The 16,403-nt window shown below is 41.9% G+C and overlaps 1 protein-coding gene across 1 annotated transcript in view; it reads right to left on the reverse strand.

Moving 5' to 3' along the window:
- AKAP13 (A-kinase anchoring protein 13) overlaps positions 1–16,403 on the reverse strand; it is a 206,499-nt gene that overhangs the window by 111,479 nt on the left and 78,617 nt on the right. Inside the window, exons 6-7 of the mRNA XM_036389369.2 lie at positions 9,388–9,684; positions 351–534 (exon numbers count right to left, since the gene is read on the reverse strand). Of these exons, the coding sequence (XP_036245262.1) occupies positions 351–534; positions 9,388–9,684 (481 nt within the window). The remainder of the gene's footprint in view (positions 1–350; positions 535–9,387; positions 9,685–16,403) is intronic.

Consider the following 16,403-nt stretch of genomic DNA (forward strand, 5'->3'; position numbering starts at 1 on the left):
TCCCCTCTTTTGGGCAGGTGTGCTCGCTTGAAGAAAAGCTTTTTCATTTGTGTTTGCATAAGATTTGTATTAATTAGTCAATATTACAGTGACTCACTTTGGACTTTACATGACAGTTGGAAGCAGAATATTGAGCAACAAGAAACACCCCCCAAAAAATTACTGCATTTCCCCTAAACCCTCAGGACTGTCCCCACTGCTGCTAGCAAGAATGGTAAAAGCGAAATTACACCAAAATTGCCTTTAAGGACGGAATATAGCACTCAGACACCATTGAGTGATAACGTACAGCAAAGCCAAGCATGGCAGAGAATGGAAAACCAGCAAAGGAACCACCAAATCATCCTTACTCTGTCAAAAGCTGGTGCAGCTTCTGGTAGCCCCTCTCCAAGGCCAAGCTGACGGGCGTTGCCCCTTCGTTGTTGTGGATGCTGAGAGCTCCTCTTCCACCCGGCTGCTGGAGCAGAAACCACGTCAGGCGCAGCAGACCCAGCCTGACCGCAAAATGCATCAGTGTCTCCCGAGGGATGTTCTCTGGGAAGGCAGGAAAAGAAAGAAAGAAAGAAAGAAATGGGAATTTGTAGGCTTGTGGGTTAGGGGAAATGTTATATCCCCACATCCCGGCTCCACCACACAGCGGCTGGCATGGAGCTGACAGCCTAAAGAAACCTGCAGCACCTGGAAAAACAGCCTGGTTGCCAACGTGCAGGAGACACCGGTCGTAAAGTGAGGGATGTGATTCGGTGGGGCTGGAAGTGCTCAGGACCTCTCATGCTGAGATTGACCACAGAAGTCAATGTAAAAACGCCACCATTTCCTGAACAGACACAGCCACCACCAAGCTCCAGCACACCCAAACAGAAATGTGGTCAGGTGGGTTTTCCTGGATGGCCAAACCTTCTCCTCACACAACCAGGACCAGGTTTTAGGGACGGACAACTTTTGTCACCTAACAAGATGCTGATTTATCCCAAGGCATGAAGAAAAAAAAAAAAAATTACATTTGATGCACATATCCAAAGCACTTATAAAAAAGAACTGTTTAAAAACTCATATAGACAAAAAAAAAAAAAAGCAAGGGTTTTCTTTCCTGGTTTGATTACCTCAGACCAGCTTTTCTCAGTAAATACAGTAGTTCTGTCATTCTGAGGAGCAACATTTATAAACTATCAATCTCCACTGATGCTTTTTGTATTTAATAACTGTGACCTACTAATTTGGTAAAAGTCACTCTAGAGCCTGAGCTTTCATCTCAGAAAAATAACCCCCTGCTCCAAAAGCTGCAGCACTAGAATGATGCTCTGAAAAGCTTTAACCAGAAATGAGCTCCAGATGCACTGCTGAAATCCAGTATTTACAGATCAAAGCTTGTTATTTCTGTATGAAAGGCAAAAGCATTTGGGTTAAAAAAACTGCAAGAAATAAAAATTTGTTCTTTTAATTAACAAAGGATTTCAGTATTGACTGACAGCAACAACAACAAAAAGGCACCAACTGGGTCTTAGAAAGCCATGCCAATGAGCATGCTTGGTATAAACCCTTTAATATTACAGGAATGATTTATTGGGTTATTAATTTGGGTTCCAGCCAAATCTATACGACAGGTTTTAAAATGCAAGCACATAATGGCTTTAGGATGTCATTTTGTATTTTCTTCTTTAAGAAGTGTGCCCCAAGAGAAATCACTTCTTCAAAGTGCTGCTGTTTTTCTTGCTTATTTACTTACTTTAGGGACATCATTAAGACCTTCAGTGAAAAACAAAACAAAGCAAAAACGGGCAGTTCTCCACTGCCTCACACACAATTTTTCACAACTTTCTGGATTCAATTCCGAAGAACTAATCTGTATGCAAGAACCAAGGCTTTCTGGCACTATTTCCCTTCTGAATGACTCCAAATTAGGTCTCTGGGCTACAAACCAAGTCTTCCCCCTAACCTCCTCTTGATTACCGTAAAGCAAAACCGAGCTGCCCTAAATACACAAGTGTGTCTGAATGGAGGTTCCAGCTGATCAGAGAAAAGGGAATGGCTGAGCTCTCCCAGAGACAAATTCTCAGCCCTTGGCTAAATAATGAGAAGGACTGGGATATTAAATGTTACAGAGCGTAATGATTTAGAAATAGCACAACATGGAGGTTAATCAATGGTTGCAGCCCCGGATTTTAAGAAAAAATGAAAAATAACATAGCATATAGACAGACACAGAAGAAAGGTACTGATGAGACTGCAAAATGTGGAAACAGGTAGGACTTTTCAGAGTGAAAGCAAATACCCAATGTTTTACTCAAAGAACTTGTACATGCACAAAGCTTCCACACTGCCTGTACAATGACTGGCAGAACCAACATAATTAATGTGGTGTAATTCTTCCTACAGAGATGCAGGAGGCACAAAAGCATTTCTGTCAGAGCAAACAACTGCCATCCAAATAAAGAATGTGCTGCACTGGTCTGACCACGTTCTGTTCTCACATGGGATCTCGTGTTATGGCTGCTTTGTTGAAAGGGAAAATCATCTTCCTAACCAGAACAATCTTCCCCCAGCAATGCAGAGCATTGCAGACCTGCAAAGCATAAGCACAGATCCCTGGACCAAAATGCTTCCTCCTCCTGTAGCTGAGAGCATTGCCAATAGGGACAAGCATCTTCTGCTCACCAGCTCATGGTTCACCACTAAATACACACTGCCAACTGCAAGTTCTGCAAGATGCAGGCAGATATTCCTCTTGTCCCTGAGCCAGATGGGTGCTTCTCTCTGTCTCCTCTGTCCAAAGATGAAATGGCCCCTCCCAGTTGTCACAATGCCTCCCCAATGTCCCAATCTGCTGATATGGCTGCACTTTCTGAGAATCTTTCCTGTTCCATTGAAACAATCTCCTCTATCACTGAATGAGTGGACAGGGCAGCTCCAGAGTGCGGCTGGAGGTGTCTGCAAACGCAGCTGAGGTGAACGTGGCACTGCCCCGATGCCTCTGGGCAGGGACAGTGTGAACACAGGATCTGTAGAAGAAGAGGTGGCGTGCTGCCACCAGAGCATATTAAACACACAGCCTCACCATCCACTTTTGGAAGGCTCTGCCTGACACAGAACCTGGCACGAGGCCACCCTAACAGATGGGCACAGATGATGGCAGCGAAGAGACAAAGTACTGTACATCCAACAACTGCAGGGGCCCCAGGCAATGGCTTTGGAAGGTTCTGGAGTGTGCAAAACTTGCATGGTGACAGTTAAAAAGGCATGTGCCATCTGTGGGCTGGATTAACTACTAATATATAATGAAAATACATCTGTTGGTGTCTGGTGTTGCTCAAAACTAGAGAAGAGCTGGTCTACGTCAAGCATGGACATTTTGCTGGATGGAGAGGGGAGGAAGACAGATCCCTGCAGACTTCCTACCTTTGAAGGGATGAAACTTGTCACACAAAATGTTGGAAATCCAGGCAATGATTTTATGATCTTGTCATGGTGCAAAATGTCCCACATGAAAGGATATCAAAAGCTTTAACATGCAAAAGCCAGGGCCCCTTCTCCTACCACATACCAAGCAAGAGCTCCTTGTCTTAAAATGGCTGTCGTTTGAATGTCAACAAAAAGCTCCTGGTAATTAGGAATTTGTGGAAATACAAGACACACGATACTGAAAAGGCCAAGATTGTTTTGTTCCTTTCTCGTTTCCTAGTAATAGGCAAGAGTTGAAACATATGATTATTGCCCCATAATGGCAGGGTACTCCAGTCCAGCTGGCAAAACACAAGACTTTGAATATATTATTTCTGTGTAATTGTTTTCTGCTGTAATACATGAACAGACAGTTTATCTGCTCAACTGAGGACCAAATTTCCATAGAAGACTGTCATATGTACTTTGCTAACAGTAAAGGATTAAGGTTTAAGGTGCTATTAGCACAAAACAAATAAGCATTGAAGGGGAAAAAAAACTTTGGGTATGACATGCCCAAGAACACGAAGTAAAAACTTTAATTTTAAACCTGATTAAATACCAAAAAAAACCCCAAAACTACTGTTCCTTTTTAAAAAGAACTTTCCAGATAGAGTAACCTACACCTAATGTTCAGTTTATGCTCCATGCCCTGAGACATCTCATGAGCCAGCCATGGAATGGGGTAGCATTGCTTTGTCTTCCTGTGCTCATGACCTTTACTTGGTTCTCACCCAAACTCATACACACTCAGCAATTTGGAAATCTACCATCACATCTGGCCCCAAAGTCTTGCTTTCTGCTGGAAATGTTCTCACTGCTCAGATCAATCCTTGAGAAACAAGGGTAAAGAATCCCAGAACCAAGCTGCCACCTCACACTGAGGTCCTAGAGGAAGGCTCCAGCAGACAACTGCTCTGCAGAAAGGTCAAGGCAAAGATGTTGTGTTTGGAGTTATGAGCTCAGTTAGTAAAGAGATGTGTGGGTAATTCCTTTCTTAATCCAATAAACAAGAAATTTTTCAAAGCACACCAAAAGATCTCCATGTCCCCATTCCCACTAATATCAAAGGGAACAGGAATATTTCCATGCCAACAATTTCTCAGTCACAGACTAAACGGTACATCCCAGTCTTGAGCAGCACATTTCTGATACTGTCTGAACAAAAGTTGCTTTCTACTTCCCATTTTCCACTGCAGAGGGCACTAAATTTAGGTATGGAAAAGACTCTTTACATCTTATCAAGGACTGCTGCTGAACAGAGCACTTTGTGCTGTTGGCACTGAACAGATCCTGTTGATTTATACCATACCATCCTTTATCAGGGAAGACAGAAGCTGAGCAGCAGACTGGAAAGGATATGAAACCCAACCAAAAGAACACCTGTAACTATTACATTGAAAGGGTTCCAAGAGAAACTATAACAAGAGTGCAGCAGATGAACAGATTAAAGCTTCATGTCTGAAATACATCATCAGTAGCATAACTTTAGCATCCACTCATGGGAAAAAAGACTAGGTAAGACTAGTAATCAAAGACTAGTAATCAAATTCTGAAAGTTTTTAAAAGGCTTTTTAGGATTTTTTGTTTAAAATAAGATGGGGTTTTTTTTTGGTGACATTCTCCTTTCATGTAAAAAAAAAACAAAAACCAAACAAAACAATTAATGATCTGTATTCCTGGTGAGACTCATGTTGTCCTGTACATTGAAATCCTACTGGTTTTGTACATGAAGTTATTAAACCCATAATCATTCAGACTATTTCAAACCAGGGCAGAGAGTCTCCCTCTATACTCACCCCCCACCTGGTGAGGTCATGGAGTTTAATTTCCCAAACAGTTCTTATTGAAGGACCGCATTTGTCCCAGAGCACTTCTGGGAAGCTCTACATATTCAACACATCAGTAACTGCAATCAGTTAAGTGTTCTATCTAATCTGATGGTCTCCTGGTTATCTCCTTGAAAAGCTGGCTCACTATCTCACAGCAGTCCTTACACTCCCAGGGGAATTGCTCCACATCATGGTGATCGGTGATTGCAGCAAACTTCTGCCAACATCAACCAGCTCCTGAAGCTCCACCTCAGAAAGCTCACACAACCAAAAATCAACCACAGCTCTGCGTTTCACCACTCACTTTTAATAAACAAAATGGAAAGACTGTTTCCTCAAAGGTTTTGTCAGAATATTACTTCCAAGTTATTTTGAAAGTGATCTGCTTACTAGTGATACAATCAAACTCTCTAAGCTTTTCATACCTGAGCCTCAGATCCTCCCTATTTTTTTTCTCCTTTTTTTTTACTCCACTGCAACATAAACAAGCTGTAATTATTACTCATACCTCAAAATATTCAGTTGTGGTTTTCTAGTTAGCTTATTTTCTCTTCAGTACTTTAAAATAGAACATCACAGTCCTGTACTTACATTGCATACATCCTCAGGATACATATTAAATTTTGATTTCTAGACATAAAGTGTAACAATCTGTTCCATTTAAATAGCTGCCTTTAAATGCCACTGAGAACAGTAAATAGCCCCACTTTTGACAGCAGTAACAACTATGTTCTTTACAAAGTTACAGTGCACTTATAATTATTAAGACAGACATGATTATATGGCACCTGAAAGAAATGCTGTGTTTGGAATACCACAGTAACAAGACTAATCCTTAATTATAGATATTCTGAAATTGTGGATGCCATTGGAGCTCATACAGATAGACAGATAACTAACAGCAGGGCCCAGGAACTGCTTGCTATGGAGAGACAGTGTATGCCTGGTGAAGACACAGCTGTGTCTCAGGGACTGTGCTCTTCCCCAGCCACACACTGTCCCGGGCTCTTTTCTGCCTCTCAGTTCATCCCACCAAATGCTGAGTACCCTCTGCCAGTCCCAGCAAGAGAATGGAGCCCAAGCACCTCTGATGTCAGCTATCCTACATCCTCCCATCCAGCTGTGTCCGTTCAGTGACACAGCAGATGAGTTCAGCAGCCCACGGACAGAGGTGGCCTTTCCAGCAGCCTCTCTGCCCTCTGGGGTGACAGCAGTGAACTCCCTGCCCTCTGCTCAAAGCCTGGCCAGGGCTGGGTGCAGGCAAAAGCCTCCACACAAAGCCACCCCCTCCTCAAAATTCAGCCTGGATTTGCGCTCAGCGGTGGATCTCGTACCCAGCTTCTGCCTGCAGAAAGCCATTACTTCCTAACTTTTGCAAAAGTTAGATTTCTACTTCAGGCCTTTGAAAATCGACCTTTGAGCGTGTTTGACAACAGCAGCCTCCTCTGAGCAGCAGTTCCCCATCAGGCTGTGGCACTCGGGGCTCCTGGCTCGCTCCTGCCTTCGGAGGTTCTGCTGAACAGCAGCGTTTTGTTTCCAGCCCACAAGGGCCCATAGAGACGTGCCAGCTCAGAGGCAGCGCTAAACGTCTTTCAAGAAGGGATCTGACATTTCCTTTTGTTCTCATTTCTATAGTATTTTCTCCTTCGAGAAGGTTATTTGAAGTTATCTGGTGCTGACATTTAGGGAAATGTGAAGCATGAATTGCAGTGGCTGTTCATAGGTAGTGAAGCAGTGCAGGACAGGGTGTCCCACTGCAGGCATTGGCTAGAATGTGCCTAACTGTTCAAAAACTCCTACAGTGCAATCTCTACAGGGCTTTTCTCTCTCCCACACACAGATTTACACACAAGCACCAGTATAAGGGTGCTATATTTCAGCACAGAGGTTTTTCTAATCTGGCGCTCCATCATAAACCAGGGACATCTCTTCCATCTCACAGAGTTTCATGACCAAAAGGATGCTTCTGTATGCAAATCCTTCCTGTCACAGACACAAAAATCCCCCCAAATTCCCTATGTGTAAATATCTCCTTACAAAAAACTACCGGATAACTCTGCCTCTAACAAAAAGGAACATATTTTACAGCACTAATATTCATGAATTAAATTTGCATTTAGTGACATTATATTTATTCACTTCTATCTACACACACCTCACCACAAGATGCCAAAACACTCAAGAGTTAAAGAATTTGGCACTACAGAGCTCCCCCTTCTCACTGTGGATGCTCTACAAGTCCATTAACATACAGAGTCCTGCATAACCACAACTTCCAGATGCACAAGCAAGCTGAGCAAACCAATGTAAATCTTATGGCCTGGTTTCCCTAAGTGCTGGTTTCCCAAAGAATAATAAAAAAAAAAAAAAAAAAAAAGCAGCAGATCTCAGCCTTCCTGCAAAATCAGCAACAATTCAGAGTTTCAAAGTTTTTGTTAAGATCACTGTGTGGTCATAGTGATTTATATCACTTAAAACAAAAATGTCTGCATTATCACAACACTTTTCAAATGCAGAAAGAAACATAAGTCACTTCCACACAGAGGAAAAGAAGTGTTACCTCCTTGTAAACATATAACAGCTGCTGAATTTCTATCAAGGAGCCATTAAATATGATCAAATATTTTAATGTCTGCTAACATGGGAATTGTCTGTCCTTGTACTGAGCTTTATAAAAGCAGTCAGCAAGCTGGATAAAAATAAAGCAGGAAAATCTCCCATGGAAAACCCTGTTGCAGTGAGAACTGAGCAAGTCACATCCCAGCCCTATTCAAGTGTTTGTGCCACTGCATCTTATAAAAGATAACAGATGCCTCACAGTCACATTCCTGAAGTGAAACTGTTTGTGAAAATACCCTGGAAATTTACAGCGAGGATTTGTACATACTGGAAGTAGTCTCCTGGTCCCATGTGTGTTTCCTTTTACACCCTTGTGACAAAAGAGGCAGAACTCCAAGGACAAAGACACACCACAGCACTCTGAACCCCTCAGCACTTCTGCTTCAGCAGCCACCAGAGACTTTGGGCCAGCCTTGGCATTTATTAATAAGCTCTCAGTAGCCTTCACTGCTGTGGTTAAGGGTCAAGTTTTCCCACCCTTCCCTTATTTGCAAAATTGTCCAGGCTTATTTTGGGGAACTGCAGTATTAACCCATCCTGTGTGCAACCAGGGATATGATATAAACCCTCAGGGCCAGAGCCTCAAGTCCTCCAAGAAAAATCACATGTATTTTTCATGTCACAGTCGTTTTGCACCTGTGCTATAAAACCGACATTAACTACACGTGCCAAATTTCTGGCACAAGGATATTTCCAGAAGCATCAGATATTCCACACACAGGGTTCTATCAGCATACAGCACTATGCTGATACACATACCATTGTTACAGACACACAAAAAATGTTTTCAGGCTGTATGTGAAAATACTGACTGTAAGCTTGTGATATTCCATAAGAGAAGAGCAGGAGAAAACATGAATTATGAATATATATATATGTATGTATATAAAATATAGAAAAATAATATATAATATATATAATATATTTAAGTACATATAATAAATATATACAACATAATAATATATATATAATTATATATAATGTATATAATATATATTATATATAATACATATAATACATATAATATAATATAATATAATATAATATAATATAATATAATATAATATAATATAATATAATATAATATAATATAATATATATGATATTATATATAATATATAATATATAATATATAATATATATTATATATAATAATATATATGTTTATATATTATATATAATAAAATATCTGTAATAATAAAATGTATCATATATAGATATATATAAATAAATATAATAAACTATTTTATATGTTTTATATAAAATAAGTTATTTTTATATGTATGTAAGGTGTATTTTATATACCTTACATATTTTAAGGAGGCTGAAGGGCAAGATACGAGATGTGGATGGACATCACATCCCCTCTCTGAGCACAGAGACCACCACCACACCTTTTGGAGAGTACATGGCAGGCTTCCAGTGCAGGGAACCCTTTCTCCCAAGCTTTTCACCTCCCTCCCAACCTGCAAATCTCACTGTGCCCCACAATCCTCACCGCTCAGGGCCTGGTCTGCTCCCAGCACGTTCCATTCTGCTGGCAGCTTCAGGTGTCGAAATGCCAAGGCCACTTTCTCATCCAAGAAGTCCACGTCTGCAGCAGGTGGCCGTGACCTGTCCAAGAACCGAGTGAAGTTCAGCGCCTGCTGGTTGCCAGCACAGGTGGCCAGAAACTGGGCAGCATCGTAGGCTTCGTCCTGGACAAACTGGAAACTCTCCTCTGCCACAACCAGAACGGGGTGACCTTCTCTAGAGGCACAAAGTGCCACCTTCACTGTCTCACAGCAGTCATGGCCTGCAAAACAAAATTCAGACAAATGGTAAAAAAAACGGCATGGGCTGAGGAAACACAACTGAGCAATTCCTTAGATACCCACACTCTTTGCATTAAATGCAATAAGACCAAGTTATTGAGGATCACAACTCTAAATTAACATTGTCTTTGGAATTTATATGCATCATCATTTATATTATCATGAGAGATAAGTATTTCTTATAGATTTTAAAAGGAAAAGATGTATACCTCTTCTCTGTCCCAGTATAAGCCAAGAACTATAAGCCACCCAGGCTATTTATATACAGCAACAAGCAATCTCAAGAGTTTTCAGTAATTTAAGTAAAAGATTTTGCTATCATACCTAAAGCCAGGTTATATGGACAAACTTTTCTTTTGCTGCTCTGCAGGACTCCAGTAACTCACCAGAAACTAGAATCTGAGTGCTGCAAAACTACATACTCCAAATGCTGTCACGATACTTGGCTTGCACTGAAAACATTGAGATTTCACCTAAAACAAAGGTCTACATGGCTACCAGAGCACGAGCTGCCTGGGCATGTCCTGTGTGTGCTCACTGTGGCACCTGCCCCTTGCATTTGGGTTCACACAACAAAACTAAAAACTAACCTGCTTCTGCTAAATAAAAACATGGAAATGGCCACTTTCCATATTTACAAAACAAGAGGGTTGCAAGTCTGGTAATTTCATTATTTATTTAGGTCAGGGAAACAGGAGAAAGGAGGCATGGCAGCAATTTCATTGACTCAGAAACTTGAGGGGAAAAAAAAACCAAACAGCAAACCAAACCAAACACCTTTTGGGAATTTTGAAAGGAAAAATATACTATGTGTCCAACACAACTAGAACTTGCAGTTGTCAGACATACCCCTTCAATAATAAGGTTTGTGTTTCAAGTTCACTGTGTGGTACAGTTTCTTGTTCCAGCCTCAGACTGACGTCATGGCTGTTTTTGCCAGAACAGCATGGACCCTGCACTAATTACTGGAAAAGCTTTTTTTGCCCATGACCTCAGCATACTACCACATTCACGAAACCCTGATTAATTAAATACAAAATGACGATTTATTTTTAAAGGCTTGAAAATTCAATTTAAGCCCCTATTTGTGGTCAGTGGGAAAGTTTCCTTCTTCTGTTGGGGCCTTTTGCTGTTGATTTCCCTGACAAAAGGGAAAATATGTCCCTAATCTTCATGGTCTTTCAGCCAACCTCACAAATCTGTTCTGAGGCTTTTGGCATCTGTACAGATTTTGTCTACTGAAAGAGGCAATCCTGAAGTTAATTGAAAGGTCAAAACTGCTATTAGGACACTGTGGGTAACACCAAAATTGTCAGAGATGAGGCTGTGGCTTCCTAAGGAGAGCAAATGCAGCTGGAAAGGTATCAAAGGCAAGTGGAGGGAGGAAAACACTCAGGGATGTTGCTGCAACTGCTCAATTCAACCAGGATGCTCTGAAGCTGAAAGGTGAGAAAACTTTCCTTCCAGCACCAGATACCTATTAGCAAGAGGATGATATGAAAGCTGAAGGAGTAGATTTTATTTCTGTTGTTTTGAAGAATAGGGGTAGGAAGAACTTCTACTGCTCTTGAAAATACTGCATGTGCATTCTAATCCATTACTGTATCAGTACTCAGCTGCCCAGATGGAACTCATTCACAGATTCTGCTCATCTTCACAGTAAAAACCCTAAATGCTCAAGGGAGAAGTGGGGAGGATGATCCAACTTTGAGGGAACTTGCCTTTAAGGCCATTTAGAACTGTACATGCCTCCCCCTACACCTTCTTGCTTTGCTGATCTTCCTAAAGGCATCAAATACAGAACAGGTAAGACATTAATTTTGTTTCCAACCTCCACAAAAGGGATCTCCATGCAGACTGTGAGAGGACTGTGCCAGCCTACAGGAGCTGACTCAAATCCTGCAAAGCGGGCTCTCCCTAAAGCAGAGCAGTGGAAGGTTGCTAGAATGCAGAGTTTAAAAAAAACAAACACAGTAAAAGCTTTCTTAATAGCATGAGGACAGCTAAACCTTTAATTCAATTTTTAAAAAATATTTTCTGCCTATTCCCATAAGAATCCCATCTGCAGAATAACCTAGAATACAACTACTCTGCCAGCAGACTTTCAGGATTGATGCACCAAGCCAAAACAGCCCACGAGCAGCTACAGAGAAACCATTTGGGACAGTCACTTCCTTGTCACAATGCCAAACAACTCTGCTGTGGGACAGCAAAGGCTCTTCCATCGAGACAACAGCTACAGGAACCTCTGTCAAGACGTGTGGTCTCCTTAAAGCAGCTCACCACGGATGTACACAAAGTTCCCTTGGATGGAGTGTGTGTTAAACACCAGCTGCAAAAGGCAACACAAGGGAAGGTGATAAAAAGACCATGTAGCCAACAAGGATTCTACTGAAACTTCCCCAGATATTGAATATGCAGCCTAGAACAGAAAATGACAGAACTGACAGTCCATTTTTATCTAACAGGATCAAACAAGCATCACACTAAACCCTAGGGAATGTTCCTCAAAAGGGCAACAGCTTGCAGTGCTTTGACGTTGGGCTTCCTCCCATCTGAGAAGATGTCAGACATGGGGGCAAGAACATGGGACAGGTTCTGACTTTTGGCAAGCAGTTCAAATGAAAGGGGAGCCAGGATGTAACAAGAGCAGACAATACTTGAAAGGTTGCTCAAGAGGTCTCTGCCCTCCTCCTTTGAAATGGCTGCTGGAGCAGTGTGAGCAAACATGTCCCCAGTACAGGAACCTTCTGAAGGAACCATCAGTGGAGCAGCACTTCTCACCACATCAAAGATCCAATGGTCTGGACTAATACCTGAACTTCTACAGCCCTTGTCCCAGAGCATGACCAGAAGGGAGCTGAGCTTTCTGGCACTCTCAGGAGGTAAGTAATTAGCACTGCAAAATCAAATCTGTTTTCAAGAGGTTAAGTAACTTGTTCACAATCACACAGAGCTCCAGGCAGTGCCAGAACAGTACTGCTCCTGTGCTTCACCCTTCTGCTCCCTCTGGCAGACAGCAGGGCTTTCTCCTAGTATGGGTTAAGCACCAAGTTATGCACTTATGAGCCATCAGGGTGGTTCCATCACCTCTGTCCATCCACTATGGACTGCTGAAACCCCCTCATACACCTGCCTAGATGTGGAACAGAAAAATGTCTGGCATTGAAAGGGGAAAAAGAAAAAACTCTGGCTGTGTCAGTGGGTTGGTTTTGGTGTTCTGGTGGAATAGTAATTTTTTTGGAAGTGGCTACTGTGGTGCTGCTTTGGATTTGTGCTGGAAACAGTTTTGCTAAACCGGGCATATTTTCCTTCTTACTGAGCATTGCTTCCAAAGACCCAAGGCCTTTTCTTCTCCTCACCATCCCACCAGAGAGGAAAATTGGGGCACAAGGAGTTAGGAGGGGACACAACCAGGACAGCTGACCCCAAGTGACCCGAGGGATATCCCAATGTCAGTGTACAGAGCTGGGGAAAGAAGGAGGGAACCTCCACTGCGTGTGATGGAGCCCTGCTGCCCTGAGGATGGCTGAACACCTGCATGCCCATGGAAAGGAGTGACCTAATCCCTTGTTTTGCTTTGTTTGCATGTGGCTTTTGCTTTATCTATTAACCTGGCTTTATCTCAACTCTGAAGTTTTCTCACTTTTGCTCTTCCAATTCTCCTCCCCATGGCACAAGAGGCAGCTGTGTGGGGCTTAGCTGCTGGCTGGGGTTAAACCACAACAGTCAGGAAGAGCAATGAGCCTACTGACAAAGGTGTGCATTTCCATAGGTTGAAAACACATGGAACTGAATAAATCACACAGATAAGAGCACTTCAGAGAAGGGATGAGAAATCTCTATGCTTTACAACACCATCAGGTTCCCAATACTGCCCAGCAACCCTTCTGATTGCCTTCAGTCTTCTCCAGAAATCAGGGCCTTTGGGCAAATAGCAATAGAAATTATTAAATACTCAATTTCTGTCATGCTTGTACCATCCAGCAGTATCCTTGTTCAAGTTTTAACTCTCCTCACAAACTTAAGTGTTTCTCTCTAGCTGCCATCTCAGACTGCCTGGCTACACTTCCTTTCTTCACCCATTTTTTTTTTGGACACAGTACCAAATGTGGTCATTCGCATGCTGTCTCTGATAAAAATCAAATGATCCATCTCTTAACTCCAGCAACATTGCATTTTATACCATTTCTCCTTTTGCTCCTCACTTACTTTAAATCCAGCTTAGAAACAATTCTTGACTTGGAGCTGCTTGGAGAAACAACAACATATTGCAGGAAAAATACAGAAATTTAAAACTCTTTCAATTTATGCAGGGATGGGTACAGTGCCTAATTCTGCTGCTATGAAGTGAATTCCTCATCTACACATCAAACCACGCTTTCAAAACTATTTTAAATGAGACAACAGCTCTTGAATTGAAGAATTCCTTACTGGGAATGAAAGGGGACTCTTAATAAAGCTTGCTCTGGGGAAAAGATGAGAATGAAAAATGAAGACATGGTGCTCTGGTCTGTCTGTCCTTATCCCTGAAGAGATGAGATGTATCAGAATGACAGCACTGCTTCCTCTACATGGTGCTGATGTAGATCAATGAGGACAAGAGCAGGGGGGATTTCTCAGCTGCAAGTCATTAGCAGATAAATTAATGTACAGCTAAGACTTGTCCATCTAATTGCTACCTGTGCCTGTGATCTGGGGTGCAGTTAAAAGGGCAGCAGCACAACTCTTCTGACTACTTCTTGTTTAACAAGGGCTACATGGAGACAAAACACCCCTAAACAGAGCTTTATTAAAAGATGATTTCATTTCCTCCTCTTCCAAAAGTGGAAATCCTGTCCAAACCTCCTATTTTCAGAATTCACACTGGAGCTATCAAACAATGGGCCCCCAGGCTGGGCAGCTATTTAAAGCCCTGCTGGAAGGACATGTTTGGGTTTGCTTGGTAGGTGACTAAAGACTAATTGCATCCTCCAAGTCACCATGGTGGAGCTGGGTTGAAAGAGGTCTTACAGAGAGATTTAAGGACAGGAAAACCAGACAACCAATGTTGTGAACCCCATGAAGGATCTCAGATTTGCTTCCAAGATGCATCCAAGAGATGCTGCCATCTGATGGCTTATGGAAAAGGAAGCCAAGGGATCTCCTGTGACCATCCAAAAAGTGCTTCTTTTCTGCTTCAGAAATCCTCAGTTCTGGTTCTGAAAATCAGAGCCCATCTTTGAAGTGCATTTGTGAAATGTACACAGTTACTGTATTCACTCTTGCAACACAGGAAGCCTTATGAAATACACAGGCACAGCACCAGCACTGGACAGGAGCCTCTGCTTTTCCTTTCAAATCTTTCACTGGAAGGTGAAAGAGAGATTGAAGAGTGGGTAAAGATTTTTTTAAAGGCTTTTACACACTGCAGATGCCCTAAAAACCAAGAGAAGTGTAAGACCCCACACATCACATCTTAAATAATTTCAACACAGATTCAATCACTTTTTCCTGTGACTGATGTCATCTAGTACTGGCATCACTTCCTTTTAATTACACTGCCTCAAGCAATTAAATACACAGAAGAGGATGAACTGCAAAAAGTCTTCTTGGCTATGCTGTTTTAGTCTATTTTAAGGGGTTTTTTGTTTCATAATTAAGAGTATTTTCAAATCCACAACTGGTATTGCCAAGTGGCCATTTGTTATGCAACTTGTTTACCCTTCTGGTCTACCAGTACAAAGATTGTAATTCATGAAATACAGCTTTTTCTATGAAGAATTGTTTCTTAGGGGAAAACACAGTCTGTGGTAGAAATGAATAAAGCATCACCATATGTAAAGGATTTCACAGTAAAAGAAAAGTTTGAAATGAAGGTATTTCCAAGCTAAATGAAATTAATTTCTGTCTATCTTTTTAACTATCAGAAAGAAAGTAAGGAAGAAAAAAACCCAAAAACCAGCAACTCTGGGAGCTATGGAATTAAGAAGAAGTTAAAGATTGAAGCTGCTTCTCTGCCTTAGCTTAAGGATGGAGAGAGAGCTGAGAGTGAGTCAACGGGAATGTGCCAGCCCTGTGGAAACTGCTGGCAGGCAGCTACCAGCAGACAGACAGTCTCTCAGACCCTTTTTCTACTTCCAGTTTTGATTCTCCTCCCCTTTGAAACCCACTCAAGAATCCTTCACCTTTTGAGTTCAACAAATACGAGAAAAGTGATTTTTGAATTACAGAGCTCAGAGTGATAGAACACATTACAACAGTACTCACCAAGGCAATTACATCTCACAAAATTTACTTCTTGTTTTGGTGACCTGGCTCACAGATAGGGTGTTTCTTACCCTTCACAGATCAGGAGCTGTTGCAGCAGCTCTGGATTTCTGGACTGTCTCTCCCTGTTTGAAATTTCATTTCAAATTTCCCCCATGTCTCCCACGCTTTCCAGACCACCAGTCATTAAATGCAAAGCAAAATACATGTCCAACCATACAGCTGCTATGGGGATGGCATGCAAACTTTTGCAATAAATGCACCACACAAATAGTGGAGCTCCCAGCACATCAGATCCTGCAAGAAAATTCCCCCAGATCTCCCCAAGAGTTTCCTGATGCTCAGAGGCCTCCGCTGGCCAGGGAGAGCTGTGGTTGGGACTTTTGACTTGTGTGGACAGTGATGAGGTCATCCCTTCATCTGCTGGTTTGTTTGCCAGATCATGATTTGA

The sequence above is a fragment of the Molothrus ater genome, chromosome 13, assembly GCF_012460135.2.
Source record: "Molothrus ater isolate BHLD 08-10-18 breed brown headed cowbird chromosome 13, BPBGC_Mater_1.1, whole genome shotgun sequence".
NCBI lineage: Eukaryota > Metazoa > Chordata > Aves > Passeriformes > Icteridae > Molothrus > Molothrus ater.